At 41.1% G+C, this 20204-nt stretch overlaps 1 protein-coding gene across 1 annotated transcript; it reads right to left on the reverse strand.

The window, feature by feature from the left end:
- Window positions 1–213: 213 nt before the first annotated feature.
- On the reverse strand, window positions 214–18559 carry CPB2 (carboxypeptidase B2). The gene is made up of 11 exons (XM_009917228.2): window positions 18448–18559; window positions 14331–14406; window positions 11497–11621; window positions 11301–11409; window positions 10680–10781; window positions 10073–10177; window positions 7402–7518; window positions 6323–6413; window positions 2565–2767; window positions 599–683; window positions 214–471 (listed from the first exon to the last, which is right to left on the reverse strand). Exons 1-11 carry the CDS (start codon window positions 18522–18524, stop codon window positions 287–289), a joined length of 1275 nt encoding a protein of 424 aa, XP_009915530.1. The 5' UTR covers window positions 18525–18559; the 3' UTR covers window positions 214–286.
- Between the last annotated feature and the right edge of the window lie 1645 nt (window positions 18560–20204).

Raw genomic sequence — 20204 nt, forward strand, 5'->3', positions numbered from 1 at the left:
AGTTCCCACCACCTAGAGGGACATAAGATTATCTATGCTATTTTCCCCTTATAGTGTGCACCGCATATATATATATATATATATCTGTAGTGTACTGAACTACCGTTGTGGGTATAGGTATGTAAGTATGGTTGAAAAAACCTGATGTATTCTAAAATGAGGTATAAGGGGTGCAGTCATTCTTTTTTTTGGCCTATATATAAATAATTCTAATAAAGCAGCAAGCTTTTTTATTATTATTTGAGCTAACAAAGTACAGTCATGCTGGAATAAATTACATTCAACATCACAAATTTTGAAGAACGTGTTCAGCTATCTCTTTGACAGCAGAAAGTGCTTCTAAGCAAGTTGGTTTAATTTCTCGAGGAGGAAGCAAAAATCCGTAAGTTCCTGTGTCCCGAAGCTCAATGGTAAAAGAATATTTAATGCCAAGATCGTAAGCCCAATCGTCTGAACCTCCAGGAGCTAAATCTATGTGAGAAAGGGAAAATAGATAAGTTAACTGAAACCAGAACTTCAGTTTTCTGTTCCAAAGCTGTCTTCTGATGCCAGCAAGGATATGCTGTCGTGCCTATTGTTGTAGTAAAGTCATACTTACAAATTGTTTGTGCACCTGCACCAGGTGTGTAGGTTTTCTTCGTTGTCCTCTTTATAGCTGTAGCTGCTTTCTTTGCCAGACTTTCCTGAAATTAAACAAAACATTATTAGCTTTATAGCCTTGTGATAATAGTAAATACGTATGCAGTTAGGATTTACTTACACTGTGCTCTGGATCTCACATTAGTTAAATACTCTTATAAAAGGCTCTAGAAAACCCACAGAATGTGGTTAAAATTTTCAGCATATGCCCGTGCTACAGATTGCATTTCTGCTCTAGCTAGATAAAAAATACAGATGAGACCTTACCACCACTTTGGGCAGCAAACTGTTGTCAAACCATTTGTTCCCACTTGTCTCCTATTTTTCCTTTTCTGTCACAGTATTTAAGTCACTGTTGATTTATGTAGTATTGACAAAAACAGCAGAAAAAGATTTTCATTGGGGGAATTCTACTCTTAAGCCATGGAGACTTAAATGCCCAGAATTAGTGCATCTCTTTCTGCTTTGCAGGGAAGGAGTCACAAAGGCATTATTACTGTTCACTCACAACTGCATTTTTTTTTTATTTATTGCAGTATATAAAGCAGTTTGTTTGAGGAAAATAAATAGTGACCAAGACAGCATAAGAATATATGTTGTCTGGAGTTAGTTCGTTCTATATTTACATTACTGGATCTTTTTCATTTCTTCTGAACACACTGGCACTAGTTACCAATGGAAATGCTGTATTGGACTGTCTGGGGTTTTGTCTAACAAAGTAGGATGCTTCCAATGCATTAATTATGTACTTTTTGTAGTATCTCTTATCTGTACAACTTTTTTTTTTCATAAAATGTTTTTTTAAAATATGGCTTTTAAAAATATAACATGTTAAGTGACATGGGAGATAGATACATGAGGTTGAAAAGCAGTAAAAATGACAGCAGTGTGTGCAAATGTCAATCCTGTATCTTTATAAACTCTCTTACTGTCAGTCCTTATGTCATACAGCATATGAAATGACCTGTACACCTCAGACGTGCACTGTCTTCCCATATGGCAAATCCCAAAGCCTGCAAACCTGCTTTCTGGTTGCCTTTACGTGATTTCTTCTCCCTTCTTACTGCTAGGCAGGAGCCCTTGCTGCAAATAAAAGAATTCATTGCCTCAGCACTTGGAGCTTAGGAAACACCAAAAGTGGGGTAGGAAGTGCAGGAGAGGGAATTCCTTGCTCTAGGGAATTTTATGTCTACATAAGAAGAACATGACGAAGGTGCCCACCTAGTCTTGTGGCTTGATTACTCTGTGTTAGCAAATCCCATTTTAGCCTGGATATCCTTTCCAGATCCAGACAAACCCAGAGTTTCATGATAAGTGGGAAAAAGCAGCAGCTACATTTTCTGTTTTGAACTCTGTCGGTCTTCTAGGAGAGTTTTTACTGTGCGATGCAGTGGCTCAAGAATGTAAAGTTCTACATAGGCAGGATATGTTTTCCGTCCTACCATTAGGACCATTTTAAATAAGCGTCCCTAGCAAAAACCTTAATAAAAGTAGCAAGTGTCCACCAGAATACCTCACTGCTTAGATATGTGGAGGGTATTTTTCAGAGTTACACACCCAAGTAATTTCAGAGTTTGTGTAAACGATACAACATAAAATCAGGAATTTGCCCAAATATCTTTTCAAGGTGTCCAGAAAACTGAGACTCTGCTGTTTTAGCAGCAGCTTCAACATACCAGGGGTTGTTGATGTGTTATCAAACTGGAATAAGTATTTTCATTTTTCCATAGTCTTCAGAAGAAGCTTGCTGACTTGGACACTGCTAGGCCAGCCCAAACTTCTTTAAGTTCTTAAGAACATCAAGAGAAATCTCTTTTCCTAATTCTTGATCCTCCGAGCACTGTGACTCCCTCTTTACAAACCTCACCAAGCAGGGTGAGAAATTCTGAAATAAATGTGAAACTTCAGGAGATGGGAAGACTTACCAGCTCATCGTGGTCTTTGGTTTTGTCCATTGTGTAAGAATATGGAAACAATACCAACTGGGAGTAAGAGTGCATGGTTATGTAGGCTTTAATAATGTCTTTGTGATCTCTGACAAAGCGAGCCACAGCTTTCACTTCAGGTTCAGACTCTGGGTAGGGTCCACAGTATGTCTCCTGACATTCGTAGGGAGAAGCTCCTTTCCCTGTAACAAAAAAGTGCAGAGTGTTACTCCTTACCTTCTTCCCTTCTGTATTTCTGTTTGTCTTATGAAAGAGCAGAGTATGATGCTAATACACAAGAAATCCTGGACTCTGCCATGCTGTGGAAAGAACTCCCATGCTTGTAGAAATCAGTGTGAGCCTACTAGGATTTCTCACCTACTAGACTTTTGAAAAAAAATTGAGAAGGTGAAGAAAAAAAATTATTCAAAGACTGGATAAAAAGTCTTAGAGGAGAGGATGAAGATGCTCCATTTAATTAATCAAGAACAGGATTGTGAGATCCCTTCTTAAAATGTAGGAGTGCTACAGGAAAAAGGCAGTTCTAAGTGATTATTTAATCTTGGGGAAAAGCAAACTGCCAATTGGAAGTTGAAGAAACATAAAGTAAAGGTTTTTAAGAATAAGTAAAAGTAGGCACTGGCACAAGTTACCAAGATGACAACTATGATTCACCATTTTTGCTATCTTCAGAATAAGAACAAATAACTTTCTGGAAGCAGCCAGGATCTTTAGTGTTAAATGTCAGCTCTTCACATTTTAATAAATTTTGTAAATTTTCCTCTTTGCTACTATCTGTAGTTTAAATGGACATTTTATCCTTAAATCTTATGCAGGAATAAATCTCACTGAGTATTTTAACACCCACAAGACTTTCATCATCCCTAGGCATTGGGACACTTTAACAGATGTCCATCTTCCAGAAATCAGTAATGCCAGTTACATCTGCAGGGTAGCAGCCCTGTAGAAGCAATGCAAGCTATTATCATATGATGCAGGAGAGAAGGAAACATCTTCTGGTGCCATTGATATCTAGGGTAGATCTGTAGCATGCCACAAAGTAGTGGGGAGCATATCTGGACCCCCAAAACCCTTAAAAAAATTGATATAGATATGTTTTAGTTAATTAAAAGTTGCAAGGCTCCGTACAGGTGTATTTGGGTAAAATGTAGTTGTGATAGACAGAAAGACTAGGTGATATGGTGGTACCTGGCTGTCAGTGTTAAGAATAAACCTGTATTTTCATGCATTCAACTGTTCCACAGATCCTGCAAGCCCCTTTATAGTATCAATGGCTGAAAAGAAATCCTCAGAGGACCTACTTCCTTGTGTGGCACAGCAGAAGAAGCAGAAATAATACAGAAAAGAGAGCAGGCTGTGGGAGTGACGTGGCAACAGAGACACTGAGTCTGGGAGATGGAGGCTGGGAGGTCAGAAGCAAGGGTACTGGGGCAGGGAGGGCTGTGGTACATTTCTGTTCTGAGATATACGTATAAGCGTTAACGTTTCTGAATCGAGAGGGATTTCACAGACAGTCCATGAAAATTTATGCACATGCAAATACAAACAATTCCTGGCATCTATGCAAAACCATGCAAAAGTGGCAGAATGAGAATGTTAAATTTTACACTGTTCCATTTTGCGCAAAAGGGAGTACTGTCCAAGGAAAAAGGCAATGCAGAACCTGTTGGCTGGCAATCTTGGATGAATGTTCTGTCTGCTTTCCTAAATTCTTGATCATACTGAGAACAGCCAGCTAAGGAAATGATACAGAAAATGTGGAGAAAAATTTAAGTCCAGGTTCCAGTCAAATTTAGTTCCACAGAGCAAAGTCCAAGTTAGTGCTTTGCATTTAGAGGCATAATTTTGGTTTTTATTGGTATAAAAGAAAAGCGTAAGGTATCAGTGCATTTAGTATATTTTGCTTTTCATAAAAACCATGAGGGCTTTGTTCATAAAGTTCATAAAGTTGTTATCTGAGCAGCTGAAGAGGAAAAATGGATAAACGTGGTGGTACCTTTCTAATTAAATGCATAGATCTAAACCCTGGAATTTTGCCGTGGCACAAAGCGTGTTCACAAGCAAATCTGAAGCCAGTGGAAGTCTGAACATTTGGGACCCCTGACAAGAGCTCTTCTCTGTTTAAAAGTATGTGAGTAAAGATGAAATTGTAGGTTCCCATGCATTTGTAGTAATTTCCCGTGAACACAATTGTGTTATTGCATTCAACTGACACAGCTAATAATAATTACAACAGTGTTATAAGGTGATAAAACTCCAGCTTGGTTGTTCTGAGGATCCTGTTGAACTCTTGGCGTTTCACACAGCTACAGCAACAATGGAGATTCTACAGTTAATATATTCTGGATCAAATCTGTTCATCCATTGCTATCTGTTGCTAATGTATCTGAATCAGTGTAAACAATATTTTTGTGCTAATTAAGAAAAACAGGATTTTGTTTTTCAGTGTTTTACTGACTGTATAACTAAAAGAAGTAGAAACCTAGGGAGATCCTATCTGATCCTATCCTATCTGCAATCATCTGTTTAAGTTATTGCAAGAACCTGACTTCAGTGCTTAGGTTCATCTATACAGTTTTTTCTCTCTAATGACCCTGCAAGGTGCTGAGGCTTCTTCTATGTTTTCAACCATGTCTAAGAGAGCAGTGCAGCATGGCTGAAAACAGTATGAATACTTCCCTAGTTCCTCAAGTAAGATGTTCTGCTTTTGCCCTGTAAGAAGGGGTACATTTTGTCCAAAGACTTATTTAGAGAGGAAGCACTTTCTAATCTACCTGTATTCTTCTGCTCTTTGTAAAGTAGAATCATTTCTCTGCTTCAGAAGTTGTTCACCACCAAAAGTGCTTGACAAGTTGAATGCACTACATTACATAACCTTTCCCAGAAACTAGTATCTGTATCACATAGTTTTTTGCTTTTATTCCTTCACACTTCTCCAAGTTCTGTCTTCATGATGTATTTATTCTGAATATCGCTTTAAAATCTATGTATTTGGTCCCCATCTTCATAATTTTGAGCCTGAAAAAATGTTATGTTTTTCGCCATATAATAGCCATGGATGGTAAACAAACATTTTTATTCCCAGTTTAGCAATGGACTAAAACAACTGAAAGTCATACAGGACATTAGTATCAGTACTGAGTGAAGCCAGATCTGATCTATAGGATAACATTTTAAGATAGCTGTTCTACAGCCTATTGAAAACCTGTCAAGTACTAAAGTGCCTGCGGGTAAGTAAATGTGATACAGCCTTGACAACAAACACTGAGAGCCAAAAAATCTTGGTCAGCTAGGCATTACTAGGATGACTGAGGTGTTCAGTTCATACAACATGGTGAAGCATCTACTCAACTGGATGGCGCAACAGGCCGTGGGTGACGTGGCAAGGGCCACCTCTTCCCTCTCTCCTCCTCCCCACCAATAGGCTGTACCAGGTGTGTCATGGTGTGATGCACGAGACAGGATCCAGGGTCCTGGTCCCCTCTCTCTTGTCATCATGCCAGGAAGAGGTTAGCCCCTGGTGTAGCCTCTGGGGAGGAAAAATCCCGAGTCCCAACAAAAAGTGTCTCGAGTTGGGGAAGTGTTCACCAGTTCACAACAGATATTCAGCTGCATTTGTCTTTATATCAAATACCATATACCATTTGTGAAATGGTAAATGAAAATGTTTTCAAAATAAGGAATTTTAAAGGCTAAAAGCAAGGCAGGGGTACAATGGGAAGGAGATGATGTCATACCACACCAGCGCGCATCAAAATTCCTGTTCATGTCAGTACCGATACACTTGCTGTTACCATGCGATGAGCGGCTCTTTCTCCACAGCCGATTCTATGGAAAGAGACACACAAGCCACGTTCAGGGAAAAAGCTGAGAAAAGTGATGCACCATCTCACTGGTTAGTTCAATGTGACTTCCCACTTGTGCCTCTACAGGTCATGGGCCAATGAAGAGGCAAAAGACCAAGGAAGATCATAAAACCACAACCTCATTGCCAGCAAGGGTGGATGATAAAAGGAAATGTTGGGTAGAATAAGAAGTGGTCACATCTGATCTGATTTCAATGGATTTGGACTGTGGAAGGAGGGGAGAAGACATACAGTTTGGCCAGGTATGTGAGTTCAGGAGTCCAAGTCCAACCTTTCTGTAGGCATTGCTGACAGCATGCGGAAAGTTGGAAATCTGGTGTGCAGCTGTTGAGGTGTATATGCATAGTAACCCAAACGTCAGCCAAGCTGGGCTGAAGACTGAATGAGTAAAAGAGTGGAGATATTTTTTTTTTAACTTGAGTGGAGGATCTAAAAATCAAAGAACCATCTCAATGGCTTTGAATTTCCAACCAATAAATAAAATCCTGGACAAAAGATACCTGTTGTACTTTCATTTCTCTGAAACAAAAAGTATTCAGAGAACGGGGCTACCTTGCAGGAGGAAGGAGTGAGTTACTGGCTGTGCTCTGTGTGATGCAGCACGCTATTCAGCTTGTGCTGGATTGTGCCGCTATTTGTAACCTTGCTGCTGAAGGCTGACACAGGCGTTCCCTGACACTGGGAAGTATTAAAATCCCAAGATGAAATTCTGTCATTTCCAAATGCATTTCCAGTAGCTTGGAAGACACAAAGGTACTGTGGGTCAAATGCCAATTAGTTGCAGCATTTTTTGTGGTCTGTAGGGCAGGGATGCAGAAATTCCAAGCACAGATTAAGAGTTTGGGGTGTGCAGTTCCAGGATGGAAATGATGCCCTAAGCACGCACACTGATAGTTCCCATAAATAGCACATCAGTACATTGCGCAGCCTGTCAGAAAAGCCCTACGTACAGAGGGATGGCTCCACGTGTACTCGTAGCCATCCACATTCATCACAGGCATGACGTAGAAATCAAAGTGCTCCAGAAGCATTGTCATGGTCTGATCTCTCTCACGCATGTGGATTGCCTGTAAAGCACAGGGGAAACTTATTAAAAGCATTTGTAATAGTGGTTTTCTTACCTTCCTAGAAAGGCACCTGATGGCATATGTAAAATAATTGTGCAATTATCAGACCAGTCTGCCTCCTGATAGAGGCACATCACGTCACAGAAACTGCTGAATAGCAAAGGAGCTCTTCGGTTCAAAGTGCCAGGGAGAGGGTAGGAATCAAACTGATAGAGTCAATCAGGTACACTGCAGTCCTTTAATGTTAATAGGTGGTTATGAGATAGAGTTGAAGCCTATTATAGGAAGATTTGAGCTTTTGCTACTTACTTGTATAAATGATAGGAACCCTCCCTCGCACCAAAAGTACCACAAAAGTAGCATAAAATAAAGCAAGCCCCAAAATAACAAATAACATTTCAAATGGCTGCTGTACGTAATGTTATTTCTTCTGTTGCATTGTGAGTTTAGTGCACATGTGTGCCAAGAGCCAGTAAGATCTACATTGCTAATTTTGCCTCACAGCCTATTTTGAATGTTTTAGTGATACCTAGCCTGGTTGTTGGTCCACAACACAGGGATAAATTTTAACCTAGATAAGTGGTTTTGTTACTATTAGAATAGACTAAGTCTTTAATCATATCTCTTTTCTTTTCATGCCTTACTTAAACCACCTTCTTTCATTTTAAATCCTTCCTAGTTTTCTTCAGGCAACGGACTTTCTCTGACTAAATTTCTACAGTCATAGCGACAAAATTAAATGATAAAGAGTAGACCCATTATAAAGAATGCTTAGGATTTGCTACAGAGAGCTAGTGATTTTAATGTGTGTGTGCAGACTTGTATTAATGTCAGATTTTAGAATGTTACTTCATGAAGTGATATAGAAATAAAATTTGAATTTAAAACATGTAAATTAGATCAAGGGGCTGGAGGACCTAAATGTTCAGCTTGTTACTTCTGAAAAATGCTGCAGGGACCTGTCACTGGCAAAGTGACAGCACAGCTGGTAATTATTTGGAGCAGCATGAAAAGGGCAAATGCATTTCTCTCCAAGGGAACCTTGAAGGCTGGGATTACCAGTGGGTCACAAGGTACATTCAGCTGTATCTGTCCCCAACTCCTGCCATCTCCTTTCAAATGTTATAGTCATTGAGGTTTTATAGTTGTGACTGAGGACAGAAATAAAGACATTTCTTATTATTATCATCATCATTATTTAGTTCCATGACGGCCAAACCATAATTCATGTTTCAAGGACTCATCTATGTTGTTTCTCTGGCTACAGTACTGGTGACTGTGAAGTCTCAATCTCATCTAGATTATTTTTACTGTGAACTTTGCTTTTGTGAAAAAATAACAGTAACTAATATCTCAGGACATTAACTGAGCAAGCTGGGCAACCTTGTCTGGGGCAGAAAGACTTTAGGAGCCTTTTCCTGGTCCGTACTAGGAACTGGGCCAGCAGCTCAGCATAATGAGTTGAGCAAAGATGCCTTAAATTCAAAAAGACCAAGGCAACATATGTTAAGAACCAGGTGCAAACCATGGATGTTGCGTCTTTTGGTATACCTTTGGTCACTACCCTGAGCAGTGTAGATATTAAAGATCAGATGTGACCATTGGTCTGCGACTGCACATCAAGGCAGGTCAGGCTAAGCCCATACTACAGTCTCATCCCATCAGTGATTTACTAGTTTCCATGAACTGGTACTATGCGTCTGGGCAGTCGTTGCTCGTGTTCCGCAGGTCTGAAATGAGGGTGTCTCTAGCAGGGATGGTACCTTCAGAAGAAGGTGGCTTGTGTGGCATCATTCTTTGAATGAGGCAGATCCAGAAAAAAGCAAAAGCACAAAGAGAAAATGCGGAATCAGGAGGTGGAGGAGCAGTAATAGCAGATGCAGCAGCAGGTGACACAACACAGCAAGTGCTAAGTAGACATTGCTGGAGTGCATGCTGGTGTGGAGCTATGCCATGCCTGGAGCAGGCAAGTGTGGTCTACTTATCGCTCTAGGAAGACAAGTAGGGAAGAGCCAAGGGTTGTAGGACAACTTGAGCTCACTCTGGGTGTTCTCTGATCTACTCCAGGCAGTGCCAGCTGGAGTAATATGGGCATGAGCCACCATGTGCTGCATGACCCAGAGCCACGATCATTCCTTGGATCCATGTAGCAGTATAGACATAGCTCTAGCAGATTACCAAATACTTGCTTTTCCTGGCATGCCCTCTCCATTCCTGACCGTTCATAATTGTAAATGTCTCTGTTGAATTTGCTGCACATACTTTGAAGTTTCTTTCATACTTGAGAATACATCTGAGCTCTTTTGCATTTGATCCATATGACTTTCTGTCTCTCTCGCACCCCCCCCCTCCATCTACTGACACACACACACACATGCACACACACTCACTGCTGTGCATGCAGCTTAGGCACAAATCTCATGTGTTGGTGTTGTGGAAGTAAATGGATTAAGACTTTATGCAGCTTAGAGTGCAATTGGAAAGAGAAGGTAGATGGCATCAAGATTTTTTGCTTTGCTTTGAAAATGGTAATCAGATGTGATTAGCTACTCACATGGCCTATGAACCACAGGCAAAAAGCAGGAGAAATCCATTCTCTAGCGTGGATACCACAGTCAATCCATATGGCACTTTTGGATATTTCCTGGCTTTTAGAAAGCTGACAAAAGAGAAATTGTATTAAATTGTCACCGTTGTAAAGCGTACCACATAAAAGTGGAAGTGAAAAGGGTAACCCAGATGAAAGAAGCAGCTTCTGTCTTGTAGGGAGAGCTTAGACTGATACTGGGCAGGGATACTGCTGTCAGGTCCATTTGCATACAGTCAGAGTGCCATATCCCGACTGCTTGCAGCAAGCTCCTAACATAGACACCAAGACTACAGCAAGACCTGAGGTCAAGTGAGTAGATCACTAACTATGCAGAGCAACAAACTAGATTGGCTTCGTAGTCAACAGAGGAAGGTATCTACCCTGCCAGTGTTTCATGCCTTTGGACGATGGCCTAGATGCAATAACTTTTTTGTGGTCAAATGCCTTTGCAAAGGTAATGCACCTTACTAGAAGAACTTAGGAAACTTCTAAAAAACACAAAAATATGCCAAACCCCATCACTTGCTTACATTAGTACTTGGAAAGTTTTTGCAGTAAGTCACAGTTGTACCTTCAGAACATAAAGTGGTCGTTTTTCATATGATGAGCCAATATATATTTTCTGGAGGAGGTCAGAATGGACTCTCGCAACTTCTTCCATCCAGTGATATATCTGCAAGAATGAAGTTAGTAAATAGATCTCCTCCCTATTGTTTTCCTTCATCCCTGAAAGTAGTCTAGACTTAAAATTAATTCCTCCCAAAATCCTGCCTCTTTAGCTGATGGGAAAGAAAAACTACCAATTAGCCCACTTGCCTGACCCTAATTTCTCTTAAAACAAACAGTAAGATACAGTCACAACACAGTCCAAGTATAGCCCTGAAATTCCTCTTTAGTTCTCTTTGGTTAAATTATTATTCAGTTCATGTTTTAAATATTTATATGTTATTTTGCAACTTCATTTTGTTTCTGTATTTACTGCATTTGAATGGCAGCTTGAGGCAATACATGTATGAGAGATTTTGTCTGGTGCTTCTTTCTTTCTCTAGGAAGGCATTACAGTAAATACAACTCAATGGTTGAACAACACAATGGTAATTACCTGTTGATGATTTCTTTCCCTATCTCCATTCTCAACCATGAGACAAATTTCACCCCGAATCTACAGAGGATTACAACAAAAATATCTTACTTCTTTCATCGAATGGTAGTTTTCATAGTACGATGAAGAGCTGCGTGGGTTGACTGTGTCATTGGTAGTCTGTTTCTCAATATGTCCTTGAACGTCTGCCATCGTGACGCTGAATAACAAAGAAAGAGCACAACCTCCTGTTAAATAAATGGCAACCTTACAGAAACATTCATGACAACAAATTAAAAATACATACTTGTGTTGGATGTTCAGTTGCCTTAACTGAGCTTTTATGCTATTTATGCTGGATGCCCTGACGTAGAAATGGACTTCTCTGTCCTTCCTGATGTTTTCAACCACAACAGGTTGCCAGAGAATGACCTGCAAAGTTTCCAAAAAATTTTTATTTTTTTTTACCGAGGAAAGAAAAAATATTCTTACTAACATTTAATAAGTATTTTGAAAATAATCAAAGCATATGTTTTCAATTTAAGACACCCCTTGTAACAAGCAGTTTAATGTTCCCTGTGTTGTGTTATAGCATTCTGCTACTGCTGGAAATGAAATGTGTGTATTTAAGAAGTGTTTATAATGACTTCTGCACATAAATTCATAAATCAAGAAAAAAGACAGGAACATAACCTTTTCTGAGATAGTATTTCTAGTATAATAGATATATTTAGCTGGTTATTATGTTACATGTTTTCAAGTCTGCCGAGACTTATTTTCCCTGAGGGTATTTGGAGAATTAATGAAGATCAGACCAGTCTTTGTAGTTATTGTATTCGCTGATGACTTTGATCGGGGAGGAAATAAATGCCAGAAGGGGTTTGAATATAAGTCAAGTTGAAGCAGCAATACAGAGATTAGAAATGGGAGAAAAATAAGAAAATGAGATTCTTCTTGGTAAAATTAAATCTTTTACAATAATAAAATCGGAAGCCAACATATTCAATAAAAGACTGAAACTTTAGAACCAATAATACCAAAAGATCTAGGGGTGACAGTAAGCAGAAAATCAGGCATGAATTTACAATGTGAAAAAGGTCAGCATAATTCTTGGATGCATTTTTGAAGTCACACAGCTTGAAGTCACCAGACAATAGGGTTTATTTTTTTCCTTTCTGGTGCAGTTGCACCAGGAATATTATATTTGACTTAGGGCACCATGTTTCCAGGCATGTATCAGCTGTCAGCTGTTTACCTCACTTATTTCTCAGAGAGAATATGTCTGCAAAATCATACAGGAAACTCATCCATGCTTTTAATCAAGACTTTGGAACAATAAATGGTAAAACATTTGGCCCCTGGATACATTAGTGCAATGTGCTATACAAGTGGCTGAGCTAGTCTCGGTGTAGCCACCTCAGACATTATTGGCAGGGTAGCGACAGCACCGCATGGCTCAGCTTCGTTTGGAAAACCCATCCAAGAAGCAAGCTGGATGCTTAGCTCCCCAGCGCCAATTTTCCTGTTGCCCTGGCTAGCCTGCTGTCTGCACGGATGTGCACCAGTTCAGATTTAGTTTCTCTTTGGTGTAGGCATTCTTTGAATTGACAGTAAGGAAAATTAAGGAACTCTGGATTGACATAGCGGAGGTGACAGAGGAGCAAAGAATGGGGGTAAATGGGAAACTTTGATAATGCAGGTGATTATTGGTCTCCTGACCCATCATCAGCAAGGGTCAATACTGCCCCAAGGGCAGCTACGAAAGACTCTGTTGTAGTTGTTCCTGTGTCTGGGTCTTCTGATGGATGCTGCATGCAATGTGTGTGCTGTAAGAGCAAAGCATTTCCTTTGTTTTAAGTTTTTGCTTTCCAACTTTTACAGGAGTAACACCTATAATTAGTGGGATAATTCTTCTTGTAAGATGCTAATTTTCAATTGCTTCTTTTGCTAGATTGTAACCATTAAAATTTGTTGGGAGGTACTGTTTGTGTCTTCCCTTTCCCTTTCCCTTTCTTTTTCCTTTTCCCTTTCCTTTTCCCTTTCCCTTTCCTATTGCCTTTCCTTCTCCAATTCCCTTTCCCTTTTCTTGCCCAATTTATAGCCATGGGGAAAAAAAAAAATGGCCATTTTATAACCCTTGAAAAATGTTCAGCTTGCATATTCACATAAGTGACTTGGTAGAAACCACCGCATGCTCTCTCTGCACTGAATGTACCGCAGTTGTTGTTCATGACTTCTTGGGGCTCCTGTGTATGAGAAAGTGAAGAATGGCAGTAGTGAGGAAAAGATGGAGGAGGGCAGGTTTATTTTGGTACAGCAAAGGAGATGGATATGTGAGTTGACTTGTGGAGGTGGAAAAGAGCAAGGAAGGTTATCAAGGTTTGTGAAAACTGAAGGGAAGGATCAGAAAAAGGGGCAGTAGAAGACTAGTACGATTTTGGGCTGGACATAAAATGAATAGGAGCCAAGAAAGACAGAGAAAGACTGGGCATAGACACCTTTAAAAGCTCTCAGTCACCTGAGACACATCCTCAGTCATCCTGTAAATTATGTTGGTTGAGGAAATGGTTACACCTTTGTTGCAAAGTGTTGGCTTCAAACTGGGAGGGTGTGATTGGACAAATGCTTTTGAAGAGGAAGAGATGCCTCACTTTAATTAAATACTCTATTCTTTAATGAAAGATAGAAGTAATAAAAAAAAAAAGTATCGCTTAAGAGATTTTTCTCTCCTAAATGCTACTTTAAGAAAAATACCACAAAAACTCACTCCTGATCTTCAAAGCTCTGCAAGTCATATAGGTCAACATTGCATTGGTGTAAAGTGCTGAGGTTCCCTAGCAAATGTATTTCTACTTACTGCGTGTTGGTGCTTCGCCAATTTTGCAGTGTCTTAATACACAAAATCAATTGCAGAAATCTGAGCTCTGATACAACACACTACTGTAACATTATGAAGGAGGGGTGTCCTCAGGTAAAACAGAAGGTAGCGGAGCAATGAAAACCAAGCATTTTCTGAGTTGCTGTACTAGGAGGAATGAAAGTGGGCTAAATCTTTCTCCGGGGGGGTGGAAGGAAACGGTATTAGTGCACTTTAGGGAAGAATTTGGCCTAGAGACCAGAGAGACAGAGGGATCTGTTTACCTCGGTGGTGTTCAGTAAATCCTGAAGGGCTTCAACCTGTTTGTCTGTTTGTGGGAGAGCGCACAAAACTTCATCCCTGAAAAACAAGGGTATTTGGGTAAAGCACAGGTACTTGGAACTAATCTAGGTCATGCAAAAGTAGAGAAGCAGGCTTGGCCTCTCTCCTCTTCCCTGGCTTGGCTGCAGTAAACTCAGAGAAGATTCAATAGTGAGGATGCTGAGTGAACCCCGTTCCAGCCCCTGCTTCTGCCAGTCGGTAAAATCCATGAAAAAGATGGTGAAGGGCTTTGGTAGCCAATATCTACTGCTGGACTCTGAGATCACTCCTGGGAGCTGGCACCAGCACAACAGCAACCAGCCCTAGCTAATCTGGAGCGCAGCAGCACCGGTAGAAAACAGGCTTCCACCAGGAAGACAGCTCTCCGGTTCTCCCCAACTTTCTCGGTCTCAGTCACTGTTCAGCAGAGACATGAGCCCTCCCAGTCTGGCAAAAGCCTTCCCAGTTTGGCAAAAGCCAAACATGAGGTTTTGTACATGTGCAGAGGCTACTACCATCATTGTTCCTACTCCTGTCCAGTTTTTCTCATCTCCTTATTTCTGTCCCTCTGCCAGGTATGGGTTCAGTTGGTCTATACCACTGTCCTCCCCGTCTTTGCCCAATAACTTATATTCCCCTTCTACTTGAAACCCATGGTCCGGACATGTTGTATGCAAGGTGGCACTTCCCAGCTACTCCATGCCTGACCCCACCGTCGGTGACAGAAGTGAAATTCACCTTCTGGACAGAAAAAATACCACTTTGCATTGTAAATCCAGCCCTGATCTTCAGTGCCCTGCAAGCCATGTAGTTCAAACTTGCATTGGATAGGTAATTAAAATATTTTGTGTGTGTAGGAGGAGACTCAGGGGAACGTCAGAGCCCTATTTCCATTTTCTGGGCTGGGGTGGCTCTCAGCCCTCTGATCGTGTGGATTTGGTGTCAGTGCATAAACCAGGCACCGTGGAAGTCCCTGCCAGCCCTGTCTGCAAAGATTGTTCTGAAAAGAAAACAGGCAGGGCTCTCAAAACTGGTGTTTTCAAGCTGCATAACATGATTGTCACAACTCATTGTCATGACTGATTTCAAGCAAAGACCTGACAGCATCTGGCAACCAGGTGATTCATCTTTTCTACTTTTAGCCAGGCTCCAAGCAATCACTGTTGTTTCTCATGCAGAACCAACAATATGCCAGCCCTGGTTTTGCCTCCACCATCATTTGACAGAGCATCAAAAAGCAATCAGGGGTAGGCAGGGTTGGTGGTTTGCCTATTTCTTTAGGCATCTGTTTGGCGCTACTTTAAAAGTTAATTTGTCTTCTCGTACCCTGGGAGACCTTTTCACAGGGGAGACCAGAAAAGGGTGGCTGCATCTGGTTTCATCCTATGATTCCCACAACCTGAGAGTACCATAATGAGGAAGCTGGTATGTGCTTGTACCCCACCATTTGCTGCCCAAATATTTCAGCTGAGTGTGGTAAGTACTGGACTGGTGGTAGCTACCAGAGATTCCTCTTATAGCTCTCGTTGGTAGGACCTGAATACACTGCAGAAGGTGATCCAAGTTCTGCCCTTGCTCTTGTAGACATGTTTAACATGGGAAGTATTAACAGCCGAAATTGTAGTCGTTGGGCTTCTCAGTTCTTCTGCTTTGATTTGTCATTATACCCTCTTTCATCTGTCTTCTGCCCCACTCCTGTTAGAAAACCCCAGACAAAAGCTCTAATTATTGCCTTTATACCAATCTCAGAAACAACCCTCTATCCCCAGCTCCTTGCCCTGCCTGCTGCCCTGGTATGGCTGGACATGTTCATCTTGAACACACCCCTTTTCTTTCACTTTCTGTCCTCTTGCCCTGCTTCCCTGGCTGCTCTTTGAGTTTGTCCTTAAGAGGATCCCTCTCATTCCCCTCCTCCAACTTTCTGCCAGGGTCCCACTGGACTTTATCACTGTTTCCCGTCTCTTTCTCCTCTCCCTCTTATTTCTGGGTAAATAGAATTCCAGCTGCCATCCCCACACTACAGTGCTCACGTCTTATCCTGTAGTTATGACAGAGTGAGTGTGATGCATTACAGTTCATTTTAGCTGGTTTTGATATCTTCATCTGAGCTAATCGCTGTCTTAATAAAGAAACAGGCACTTTCAGGGTCCAGTTAACCTGAGCTAATTTAGATGTGTGTGCTAAACCGGAATGAATTATAATCTAAATACACATATTTTTCTGCACTAGCTGTACAGGAAGGTGAAGGGGACTTGTTCCTATGCAGAACTGTGCAGAAAGCCTGTATAGTCAGGTGAATCCCATTCAGGGGCCCTGGCCACCGTCTCACAGATAGACATACACCAGTGCTGGTTCTCTGCAGGCATCTCCGTCTCTTCACCTCTCCTCTCCATTGCATTTCTCAGTCACTAGGAAGGCCATCAGCATCACGTACCACACAGACCCACCAAAACAAGCCATCAGCATGGATGCATCTCCCCGTCCTCATAGCCTGGCTTCATTTAAACCTTGCACGTTCTTTCTGACTAACGTCTCCAGAAGAAAGACCTCCCTACTTATCTCCAGCTGAACGTCTGACCCTGGTTCTCAGCAGGTAGTGTCACTGGAAGAGTGCTGCCAGCATCTTCTCCTGTCCTCCTGGACCATGTAAACTGTTCGTCTGCCTGGAGCACAGATATCTGCCTGCGGGCTCTCTTTTCTCCCACCTTGCTGGGTCTCCAACAGCCTCCAGCCTTGCCCTTTCCCTACAAGTGAGGTAGGTGTCTTTCCAGTGCCATCAGCTCTTTCACAAGTCTCACGATGTTCGGTATTTTTTTTCGACGTCCAGATGCAGTAATCACACCGTAACCTTGCAAAGGGAAGCTTTAATACATGGCCGTTAAATCCTCCGACACTAGTGCTCAAATAAAAGTAAAAAGTCAGATACAATATGTCACCTTTAAAATCTCATTATTTTAGCCATTTTCATAACCAGGGCTGGGAGAGTTAGACTTGTGCTTTCCAGTGGGAAATGCCATATTGTTCTGTAAGGGTCAGATATTCAGTGTTTTATTTAAACATGAAATAAATGAACCTTCAAGTAGCACAGAGCAATGTTGCTCAACTGAATTCACCTAAAAACTTGTTTAACTGTCCCCCCTACTATAACCCTCACACCTCCGTAGCAATCCACAACAAAATACGATTGCAACACAAACGGAGATGAAAGATCCTCTTTTTAAGGCATGAACTCACTGGTGTTCACCTGTCACAGGTCCTGCCACTGGTGTGTGGTGCGGAGTTGCAGAAGGGCTGTGAGATATAATTCACTATTGTTTGTGTAGGTATTTCAGTCCTGGGAGCAGGTTGTATTTAATCGTGATTCCTGTAGGTTGTTCAGCTTGCTTAATATCACCACATGAGGGGCTTATCCTTTTAGTTCTACCTATTAAAATATTTCAGGTTTTTAAACCAGCTGTACATGTAGCAAATAAAAGCACTTTGCCTGTCTTCATCTCTGACATATGTTCTCATGTTTTAAGAAAGCATTTGGTTTCAGGGCATTTCTGAAGTTTATCGATAGGTAACAATAAAACTGCTTCTGAAACATTGTACAAATACCAAATGGTTATTCAAAAATGATTTATGACTGGAAAAACAATCATAAAAGCTGCTTTAGAAAGAAAACAGATTGTTAGCACTTTCTGAAATGTTTTCTCTTTCTACCTCAAGAAGTAATTCATTTAAGATCTTGTTTTAAGGCAAATGAAGCAAATTATTTTTGCCCATTAAGTTTCAGAATGCCCTTTATTGGCATTCAAAAGCACTGAATGAACAGAATTGATTTGCACTTAGACCGAAAAGAATAGTTTTAATATGATTAAAAACATAGGATTTATGGATGCAAAGAAGACTTAGAATAATTTCATTTCCTCCACCATCTATATGTTAAATTGAACCACATATCCAATTACAAGAGCAATAAATAAATGTCAACCTTTGCCAAATGTTTTCTTATGCAAGTTGGAGTTATTTTGCCTCAATACTTTCCCATCCCACTCACCACACACTAAAAGCCCAGTAACACCAGCAGGTATTTACCTTGGAAGAGTGAAGACATGCTTCTCTTGAATCCAGATAAATAGGGTAAAAAAGAGCAGGTAAAACTTCATCTTCATGGCATCCACAATGAAACCAAATGCAATTGGAAAGCCGAGGGTTCAGGACCCACATTATTGATTTCAAAAATGTTATTTAAAGAGTGGTTAAAATTTAATACTCTCTCTCACCTCAACCCCAAGCTCCTGGTGGCTAAGTCAATACAACAGGGCTCCCTGGGGAGGTCCTGCTCATACTGATGTCGTCCATCTACAAAAGGATAAAGTACATTTTGGACATTTTCATATTGACAAGTCACTTTGTCATCTCAGCTTTTGTGTCATTTCATTGAGGCTACGAACCACAGACATAAGAAAGAACACCAAGCGCAAAGTTTTTTGATCCTCTAATATTTACGGAGGTCCAGGAGCGTGCTCTGCATTCAGCACTCCTATAGCACATCACAGCCAAGCATGAAGCTGGGTGAGAGGAGTGGGAGTGAGGTTATTAAATCCAAATGGAAAAATCGTGAGCAGGAAAGCTGCATTTGCTGGCATTTGCTAGCAGAGAAAACAAGGAGCAAGCGGGACGTGATACCTACTTGCTATTGAGGGCTGTTCCTCTAGTTCAGGATGGAGCACGTCAACTGCGTCTCCATCTTCAGCAGCTGGCCTCTACCTCTTTGATTAACACCCGATCTATCCAAGGATTTCAGATTGCTTGTGCTGCCCCGTGTCCTCTTTTCTGTGATGTTCTGACACCCATGTATTTTCCACGTGTCATACTGGGTTAGCTTTTCAAGAAAAAGTACCAGTGACTCTTCATCTCATTATTATTAATTTTTGCATGCCCCAAGATTTGCCTCCCATATTTCTATCCACAGTTGTCCAGACAGGACATGCTAAAAAGCTGAATGGATTTGTCATGTCCAGAATAGATGATCTCCATATATGTTCTGTACTTGAACAGTAAATCCAACTTGGTTAGGACACAACTTATTATCATGGTCCAAGTCCTCTTCTTCCATGCACCAGCATAACAGTTCCAGGCATGGCACTGGTTAGAGAACACCCCAATGGCAGCCTTATGTGGAGGAGAACTGCTCATTTACATCTCCAGCATCAGATCCACCCCAATGTTAGCTCTTGGCTGAACATGTCATATAGACGCGGAACCAAACCTGATATAAAAGGTTTTTCAGGCGAGTGGTCCCCAGAAACACAACATGGTTTTCTTCCAGAGGGAGTTCATTCCAGAAGAGGACTGAGGAGCGAATCAACACACATGCAATGGGGACACCAGGGAGCCAAGATCTGGGCGTGAATGGGGGAACTAAATTATTTGACGCTGTAGGTGTAGCTTAGGGTTATAGCTATACAACTGGGTGAAAAATGCCTGGGAGCAAGCCCTGGAGCTAAGGTTAGGTAACATGGACTAGAAAGCATCCACTAACCTCCTCTAAAACAGCTCTGGAGTGGTCTGGATCAGAGCAAGTGCTCCAGTTTTAGGCAGAAAATCAGGACTTCAGAACTCAAATTCAGTCCTGGCTCTTTTTCATTTAGGAGGGCAGACCTGCCCTAAGAAGCCAGACAGCTAAGTTTTAGGTGGCTGAAGTCAGCAGAGGTGAATCACGCTCCCCAGTGAGCAGCCTGGGGTTAATGTCTCTGTGAAAATACACCAACACTGAAAATCCCCAAACTGGAGTTGAGCATAAACTGGACACCAAAGGGAAAGAAAAAAAAAAAAAAAAAGGCTCACAG

Source organism: Haliaeetus albicilla, chromosome 15 (genome assembly GCF_947461875.1).
Source record: "Haliaeetus albicilla chromosome 15, bHalAlb1.1, whole genome shotgun sequence".
Classification (NCBI taxonomy): Eukaryota; Metazoa; Chordata; class Aves; order Accipitriformes; family Accipitridae; genus Haliaeetus; species Haliaeetus albicilla.